The sequence below is a fragment of the Malania oleifera genome, chromosome 5, assembly GCF_029873635.1.
Source record: "Malania oleifera isolate guangnan ecotype guangnan chromosome 5, ASM2987363v1, whole genome shotgun sequence".
NCBI classification, from domain to species: Eukaryota; Viridiplantae; Streptophyta; class Magnoliopsida; order Santalales; family Ximeniaceae; genus Malania; species Malania oleifera.
This window is the reverse complement of record NC_080421.1, coordinates 5875184-5884500: the sequence shown is the minus strand read 5'-3', so window position 1 is coordinate 5884500 and position 9317 is coordinate 5875184. Positions and strand designations below refer to the sequence as shown.

At 37.9% G+C, this 9317-nt stretch overlaps 1 protein-coding gene across 1 annotated transcript; it reads left to right on the top strand.

Moving 5' to 3' along the window:
- The first annotated feature begins 226 nt into the window (after positions 1-226).
- Positions 227-9018, top strand: LOC131156676 (translocon-associated protein subunit alpha-like). The gene is made up of 8 exons (XM_058110540.1): positions 227-471; positions 1049-1213; positions 1317-1367; positions 1651-1739; positions 7543-7620; positions 7789-7992; positions 8372-8443; positions 8661-9018. Exons 1-8 carry the CDS (start codon positions 411-413, stop codon positions 8709-8711), a joined length of 771 nt encoding a protein of 256 aa, XP_057966523.1. The 5' UTR covers positions 227-410; the 3' UTR covers positions 8712-9018.
- Positions 9019-9317: the final 299 nt, after the last annotated feature.

Below are 9317 nucleotides of genomic sequence, written 5' to 3'. Positions count from 1 at the left end.
TAATTATATAGTTTATATGTCAATATGTTGTTTTAAAGTTTTGCTCCATTATATTTTACCTGATTTGCTATGATTTGTCTAATGGGGCATAAATTAAATTAATTAATTAATAGTAAAAAAACAAATAGGGTAAAGGGAGTTCGGGTTCGGGTTCGGGTTCACATTCGGATTCGGATCTCAACCGGATCCGACTCTGTAACCGCCCAACACCAGAACTCTATCACACTTAAAACACTGCTTAAGCTGCGCCATTTTCCAGCAATAAAAGCTTCGTATTTGACCCGGAAAAAGAAGTCATAATCGGATCAATGTTCTGAGCGTTGAAAACCACGCACTCGCCCTCTCCTCTTCCTCCTCCCCAATAAGATCGAAGCTTCTCTTCTCTCGCCGAGGGCCGGACCCGATCTCAAATGGCGATGCTTAGGGTTTTCTTCTTGGCTCTCCTCCTCCTCGCTTCTCCTTTCCTCCAAGGTACTTTTCTCCAGTTCTTGATCTAGATCCGTCGCAATGCATGCGCGGGTTTAAGCTTTTAGTTTCCGCGCCGTGCGATCGCGTGCGTGGGCTTAGGGTTTGTTCTTGTGATCGATTCTGTCTGTGAACTGGCGATCTGATTCCTGTAGGATTGAATTTGGTTTTAGGAGTCTTCGTTTGTTTTTTTTTGGTGTTCGAGCTCAAGTTTACATTTTGCTATGAAATTGTTTGAATTTGATGAAGGAGGAGATGACTGCTGATCGTTTTATTTTCGATAGTGATGTGTTATGATGATATTGGGGGTGCTTCGTGTTTATTCTTGCTGTATTTAGTTCGATTCTCGACGATATGTGGTGAAAGTTGTATGTTCATTATGTATGTATTGATTTATTTTTCGTGTTCAAAATCTATGGGCTTTGGATGGAAATATTATTTCGGAATTGGCGAATTCCCTGTTGGGTACACGATGTTTTCCTGGAAAGTTACTGTAAAGAATCTTTTTTCGAGTAATTGCACTCTTGATTTGATGCGTGCTAGGAGGCGATCGTTAATTAATATTGGCTCTTTTGTTGGGCAGTTGCTAGGTGTCAATCAGAATCTGATGTGGAAGCTGCTCAAGTTGTTGATGAAGGAGGTGATTTAGGGATTGTCGGGGAGGATGCCCAAGACTTTGGCGATGGAAGTTTCAGTCCTGCTTCAGGAGTGGACACCGTTTGTGTTTTCCCTAAAAATACTGCACGACGTGAGAATGCAATCTATCATAGACATCCAGTTATTTCATTATGTTCTTTCCTCAGTTCCTCAGACGGCATGTTTTTTAATTTAGTTTATTTTATTTTAAACAGTGGTGACGGCTGGGGAAGAGACTGAACTACTAGTTGGAGTAAAAAATGATGGTAAATTCTATTATTTCTGTTAGCGTTATTGGTTGTTTGTTGCGATTACATATGTCATTGACTCATTGTTTTCTTTTCATTGTGATTACAACTTCTATTGTTTTTAATTGATTTCTCATTTGCTCAAATAGAGCAATAAGGTTGACTCCTGTATTATATGGGATGTTTTGGTGATTTTGCCTTCCCAATTGAGTGCTCTACCATTATTTTTAAATATTGTGTTGATTGGTTATGACATGCTTAACGCACAGCTTATTTTCTGCTTCGTTTTATGAGAAAACAGCGGAATCAAGCTTGAATGTCATTGCAATCAAGGCCAGCGTACATCTTCCTGCGGATCATCGTCTTCTGGTCCAAAATCTTACTGCACAGGTCAGTCTTGTTTCTGCTTAATCAATTGGATATATAGATTGCACTAGTTATGCCTTCTTTATTATTATTCTCTCTAAATAGACAAGCTGCTGTGATTTGATCTTGGCCACAAAACATGCAAAGAACAGAAGAAAAGGCAAGAATGAATTTGAAAACAAGTGACTTCCATAATTTTCTAAAAGATACATTGTATAGTGGGCTTAATGCTATAACTTGTAAACTTATCTGACTAGTAATTGATTCTGAACACCTGCATGCACACCCTGCTAGTGAGGAATAGTTCTGTCTATTGGCATTCTTTCCGATGATGCCTTCATGATTCATGACTACTAATGTCTCCCACCGACTGGTTCCCTACTGCATTTTGATCAATGTTTTAGAAGGGTTAATTAAGGCTCGCCTTAAGGCAAGGCATGCCCAAAATGCCTTGAGGCTGAATCTAAAATATCAAATCCCGAAAGGCTAACACATTACACGCTGAAGCTTACACATTTGTACAAAATGCATGCCTTTTGCGCCTTGTTACTTGAGAGTTACGCATTTTGGGTGTGCGATTCTCAAGTAAGATTTGGCTAGAAAATATTGATTCCATGTTTATATAAAAAGAATGTCATAATATGAGTTGATTTCTAAAATTCTTGAACATTAACCTTTTAAAAAAAAATTGAGTTGTATCTTAGATCTTGAAAAATAATTTGAACTTTGTACTGTTATAGCTATCTCTTGTCATGATTTATGTAATGAATTTAAGTTAGCAGTTTTTTTAATTTTATTTTTGAATCGGTAAAGGTAAATTTTATTGATAAAAAAGGAATATGTACGGAAAATTCTGAACATACACCGAGCAGAGAGGCCAAAGCTCCCAATCAAAACAAGTAGCATCAGAACTAGGAAAATCTAGAAGCAAATAAAATCAAACCTGGGCATACCCAGGGCACCAAGGCTTAAACAAGCATCATCAAAATTAGGAAAAACCTAGAAACAAGTACAATCAAAACTCATACCCAAAAATCCAAGGGAATGCGAGAAGAGCAGACCGCAAGGAGGCCTGGACCCCCTATTCCTATTCTTACATTTCATAGGATGAACAACAATCCATCCATTCTCCTTGGTCACAAGGGGCTTTTTCCTTTATCTTTAGTCTTTTCATCAACATCAATACCTTGATTTTCTGAATTAGGAAGGGGGACATTACCTTTATCCATTTTCTTTCCACTTTCACTCACCCCCAGCTTGGAAGGGGTAGGAGAAGTCTTTTTTAATTCTTTGGAACCTGCCTTGATAGAACCATCACCAAAACTATTTCCCTTTCCACCATCAGCCACCATTTTCAATTAATTGTCAATGGACTTACAAGAGTTCAAGCAAACATTCAGCGACCCTTCTTTCTTCTTCATACCTTTCTTCTGTTCCTGATCTTTCTTATTCTTGCAATTCACCTCTGCATGACCAAGCATATTGCAGAACTTGCAGAATTTATGCATGTTCTCATAAGACACCCTTTGAATAAAAGACTGATCATTAGGCAAACAGACTTTCACACAACTCTTCAGTTCTTTAGCAACATCAATCTCTACCAATGCCCTGGCAAAGGATATACTTTCCCTATTGGTAGTCAGTTTATCTGCATGCACTAGACGTCCCAAAACAGAGTAAATCTTCCCAAGAGCATTCAATGTCTAGAATTCAAGAGGAAGATTTTCCAACTGAACCCAAACAGGGAAAAAGCTCAATTCCTCATTGTTGAACTGAAATATGTTTGGCAACCTTTTGAGGAACAAAGGCTGACCAAATGCAAGATAAGGACCACTTAGCAGCACCTGAATCATGTCCTCTTCTCTGAAAAATCTGAAAATAATCCAGCCACTCTTATGATAAAAAATCTCAGCCGTAACGTACCAAGATTCAACAAATGCATTAAGAGCACTTTTTCTTGGAAATTTTCCTGCAAAGTAGCCCGCCAAGCAAAATTTCCACTTCTCTTCAGGATGGATCAAGTCTTTATCTTCAATAAGTGCTTCCTCACCTCCCGAATCAAAAACCGGGGGAGCACCACAATTTTCTTGATGTCTATTCTTAGCAAATAATTGAGCCCATGACACCTTCTTATCCCCTTTCATGAAGAACTCTTTCACTCCTCCTTTTAGTGGCACCTTGTGGAATGCTGGAATTTCCATAGCAACTGGTAGCAAGTGGGTGAGCCCCCTTCGGACTCACGCTCAGAATCACTATCCAATTCAGTTACCATCTGCAGTCACTCCATCCACCTGCACATTTTTTTTTCCACTATAAAACTTTAAAATCGTCATTTTAGCTAATCTATTGAACTCATCCATAATCTCAGAAAATTCCTTTTCAACCCACTCATTTCGATTGCCACCTTTAATTTCAATGAAAGTCAGAGCATCTTCAATCTCCTCCAATTCAGGGTCCAGATTTGTTTTCCTTGGGAGCTGATCACAAGTACCATCCGATTTGGTATCTGCATCAAATTCTTCCGAGGAGGAGACCTCCCTCAGCGGAGAGAAACGATTAGCATTTTTCAAAAATGGCGTTCCAGTAGCCTTAGAAGAACCATGGTGTCCCATCTCCACACAGAAAAATCAAGTTACAAATTCCAAGAATCACTGACGAACGAACACCATACCTGCATGCGCGTGGAACTTTAGACCTCACACCACAAAATTTAAATTTTAGCTACTGCAGGAAGGCTGACAGAACGCACGTGAATATAACCAGCATATTGAATGCAATTATGCAACGTTCCACGTCATGAATGTTGAATTTCAAAATAACCCTCACAAACAAAAGAGAACTGAACAGTAGCTCATTGAACCGATCAAATGGGATACTCGGACATCAACTGAAAGAAGAAACTCACCCGAATAGAAAACAACAAAAATCCCAGACAGACCTCCAACTAGTGAGCTAAGAACGAACCAGTTTCTTGTTTTCACAGACTGTTTCGAACTGGACGGCAGCCAGAACAAACGAGAAATCACAGATCTAAAAACTCAAGAGCACTGAATGAACAATATGAACATCACCGAACCAGATTTGAAACGTCAGAAAAGAAATTCCAACTAACAATCCTGAAATAACTCTCCACTGAACTTTCAACCACAAACAAAACTCTATGATGAAACAAGCCGAGGCAGAATCCAATTTCATTTAGAGTGGATCTTTCATCTTGATCTTTCAATAAATCATCTTAACAACAATCGAGAGCCACAATCCCAGCAACCCAAAACTGCAACAGATGAACTCACAGCCAGGGACTCCAATATCAGTGAGATCTAGAATCGCACTCCCACCAATCTCATCAGTCCACCACCCACAGCCACAAATCTATAGAAAATCCATGGCTGAGGACACGAAATCCTTACAAATACCAACACGAAAATTTTCGAATTTCAAGTTTTCCGATGAACAGAAAACAAGAAACTGGAAATCAGCTCAACAAATCACCATTGGAGGTTGAAGCAACCTTCAGCAAATCCAAATCGTGCACCACCAGCAACAGATCCCAGTGCTACACGAAGAAATCAATCACACAAGAGAACTCAGCACCACGGTCATGCGCTTCTCTCTAGAGAGAAGTGAGAGCATCTCTCTCTAACATGACTAAACAATTTTTTTGAATGGCCAACAAGTAGTTTTCAAATTATATTTTGATTTTTTCACATTATATTTTTGATTTTCTTAATTTTTTATTTATTCTTAAAATATATAACTTATTTACATATTTATCTAAAAATAAAATCTCAAAAGGCTTACGCCCCAATGCTTTAAGGCTTACGCCTCGCCTCTTAAGGGGTTAGAGCACCCCGCCTTACGCCTTCGCCTTTTAAAACATTGATTTTGATTATCCTCACAGTAGTTGCTACACTTACATCCTTGGCTATGCTGGTCACTTATGCTATATTGCTGCTGGAATTACTATTCATTGCCTCCACTATAACACCATCATAAATGCTATCATCCATAATATCTATTATGCAAGCTTCCCCTACCACAACTACTAGTGCAAAATGCCTCAGTCTTCAAACTTAGTTCCTGCTACTACAGCTATGTCTAATGGTCTTGGTCCAACTCAGTGGGATATTTGTCCATTTTGGCATGTCAGGCGGTCTTGCCCCCTAAAAGGCGCTTTTAAATTTTGAAGACTAAACCATCTTTTATATTACCAAAATTTCCCTAAAATATGTCCTATGTGGGATTGTGACAGCCTCAATTATTTGGTTTTTGATGCCCTTGTTAGAATAGCCCACACCTTGTTCCGGTTCCATCCACATGGTAGCACCCCTAGGATGGCTTTGATACTGAATATAATGGTCTCGGTCCAATTCCATTATGGCATTTTCTGCTTTAGCGTCTATTGGGCATCATGTTTTTGCCCCCTTGAAGATGCCTAGCAAATCCAAAGGTTGAATCTTAAACATTCCTCATTTGGTCTAGATTTTCCTAGTACATGCTTGATGTGGAATTGTGATTGAGACTTAGCAACTCTCACGTTACCACTCATGGCAACCAACTGTGATTTAATACTAAATGTAATCATCTGGTCTATTTCTGCTACATATTTGCTATACCCATCCCTATTATTTTTTATGGAAGGGTCACCAGATGCCATAAATCTTATGTCATTGCAAAGACATCAACTGCTGTCATTATTGTGTGGCAGTTGTTTAGGTGCTTGAGACAAGCTTATCAAATTTTCCAAAAAAAGGTGTACTGTGCCATAAGGATGTAAAGTTTGATTAATCATGGATTATTCTTGTTTAGCATGTCTGAGTTTGGATGTCCATGGGAGTCTTATACTCTCTCTGTTAATGGTCAACAACTGGGTTTGTAAATTAGGGCTCTGATTTTGGCTTGATGGAGCAGCTGTAGATGTTGGCTCTTGAGAGAGTAAAATTCCCATCAGGTAGGATCTTCCCACTGAACGAGGTATCAGACAAAATAAATGGCTAAGCTTTCCTAGCACCGGGGTTGCATCACTATTGTCATCATGGAAATTGTCACTTTTTACTGCTATGACACCATCTCCAGCGCTCATTTTGGGTAACGACAGCTTTTATTAATGATGCACAATGCGGTTGTCATTTTACATGACTTCATTCTACTATTTTATTAACCAAAGACAACTTTTTGTATGTTGGCTTGTTGCTGTATCAGATTTTGTTGCTTGAATTGCATTAGGAGATGTTTTCAATTTGTTGTTGGAATTTGCTTTGCCATGGGTTACATGTTGCAGATAGTAATTTGTTGCTTGGATTGCATTAGGAGATGTTTTCAATTTGTTGTTGGAATTTGATTTGCTAAGGATTACAGGTTGCAATGAACAATACTTGATGCATTAGCAGCCTAACAGTCAATATTAATGCACTGATATTACTCCTCCAGAATTTTGCAACTGATAATAATTACTGATGGTGGTGTTGGGGTGCAAGAAATTATATGGAGGTTTGTGCTTCCTGCAGGAAAATGACACTAATATCAGCTACTCTGAAAATTATTCAGAGATTAGAATATTCTCTTACTTGATGTGTCACCCTTTTATAATTTGCCAGTCACTTATTCGTTACTTTTAAATATATATATTTTTTCCAGTCAGATGTGTGTCTCTTTATTTTCTACAACATTCTTGCTTTGTGAGTTTTCCAGTTTGCCTCATAGCATTACCTTATGTATCTGCAAAAGCATCTTTTGTTAATACCAGTTTGGATAAAAATTGCATTCTATTCTTCTTTCAGTTATTGTTATTAATCACCGCTTGTATATATTTTAATTTCTTTGTTAGGCTTTTAACAATGCATCAATGCCAAGTTCAGCTCAGGCTTCTTTCCCTTATATTTTTGCCGTAAGCAAGTACTTGCAGGTAAATGTGCTTCTTTTAAATATCATGTGAGATCTATTTGTAATTGTTGTATTAGTATTTTCTACATCCAAGTGTGTGAGAAAAGGAGAATGGCTTTACTTGAGTTCATTTTTATTTTTCCGAAGAAGAAAAATAAACCACTGAGCTCTTTCCGCCTTTCTTTTGCAGCCTGGAATCTATGATCTTGCAGGAACCATTTTTTATGAGATAGACCAACATCCATATCAAAGCACCTTCTATAACGGCACCATTGAAGTTGTCGAGGCTGGTGTTTTTCTCAGCATTGAGTCTGTTTTCCTGTTTACTCTTGGAGTTGCCCTTCTTGCCCTTCTTGGATTGTGGGTATATGGTCAGATACAGAATATTTCTAAGGTATGCACTATGCAGATGACACCATGCATTTATTATTATGATATATACTGATTTTGTACTAAACAAATTTGTTTAGGCTATGATTTTAATTTAATGCCTTATAAAACCATGCTTCTGGGCTGACAATTTTAGTGTCACCCCATCATTTGGAGAGTTCTTTAGCCAACTTTAATACAGTGACTTCAATACTTTATGGAGTTTCCTCTCTTACACTGTAGCATGTATGCATGCGTGTGCCCACGTGCATGCGTGCGCAAGACTATGGATGGAAGATGAGGGAGGTTATGTGACCATGTATATTTTTTTTCAATCTTTCATAAGACATTAATTTTAAATAAATGGCATGTTTCTTCCCATGTGTGTTACTGGTTAAATTTAGAAAACTAAGAGGGCACCAAAGGTGGAAGTTGGAACTGGGACTACAGATGCCTCTCTCGATGAATGGCTGCAGGTACAGTAATTGCTTCACTATCAACTTCCCACAACTTAGTCTTTTACATTTATTTCTTTATTTTTTGGTTTTTTTTTAAATATTCTTGTATTTTTAAAGTGAGATAATTTTTTTTTTTTTATGTTTTAACTTAAAAAATTTCCATATTGAAGTTTTAGTTAGAATCAGAGGACTGTTGCTGATGCCATTCCCCCTTCTCTCTTTTTTCCTTGCTCAGGGAACTGCATACACCCAGTCTTTATCCAGCAAGTCAAAAAAGAAGAAGTAGATCTATATGGCTACCGAAGTTGCTACTAAGCTAGCTGCACGACGTATTTAAGTGAAGGGAACTCTTGTACTTTGCAGTAGGCATTTGGATATTTAAACGAACCCCAGAAGTTGTAGTTTTGGGGAAATTTAGCCTAGAAAGAACTTGCTTTGCTGTTGTAGCATGAGAGTACATTTTAATTTTTTTTTGGGGGGCAGTGCTGAAATTTGCTGCTTTTTTGAATAGCAAAACTAACGGAGATTGAGTTAGAAAAATGTCTTCTAGAATTTTTTGACCATATCAATTTTCAATTGCGATTTAATTATCATTGGCATTGTGCCATGGCAGAAGTTTCAGTTTTTAGTTCTTTTTTTATTTTGTGTCGGGCAACCAGAATGCTCATTATCTAGATGATATTATTATTTCTTTAGGATATGATGCAACATATGCTGCATTGATTTAAGTTAATTAGGGAGGGAAAAAGAAACCTAGGGTTTCTATAGGGCATTCTGTTGGTTTTTGGCAATGGCTTCTGTTTCATTTACCAGTGAACTTTAATTATGCGGCTCTTGCTCATTGTTGCCCTCTACTTTTTTGTGTAAGATTGGGACCTCAAGGAAGATTGTT

Bases quoted from the DNA above. Each gene is read 5' to 3' on its own strand.
- LOC131156676 (XM_058110540.1), top strand. From the start codon at position 411: ATGGCGATGCTTAGGGTTTTCTTCTTGGCTCTCCTCCTCCTCGCTTCT. The intron at 1,740-7,542 runs GTCAGTCTTGTT...TTTCTTTGTTAG, and splicing joins TCCAAAATCTTACTGCACAG to GCTTTTAACAATGCATCAAT. The intron at 7,621-7,788 runs GTAAATGTGCTT...TTTCTTTTGCAG, and splicing joins CCGTAAGCAAGTACTTGCAG to CCTGGAATCTATGATCTTGC.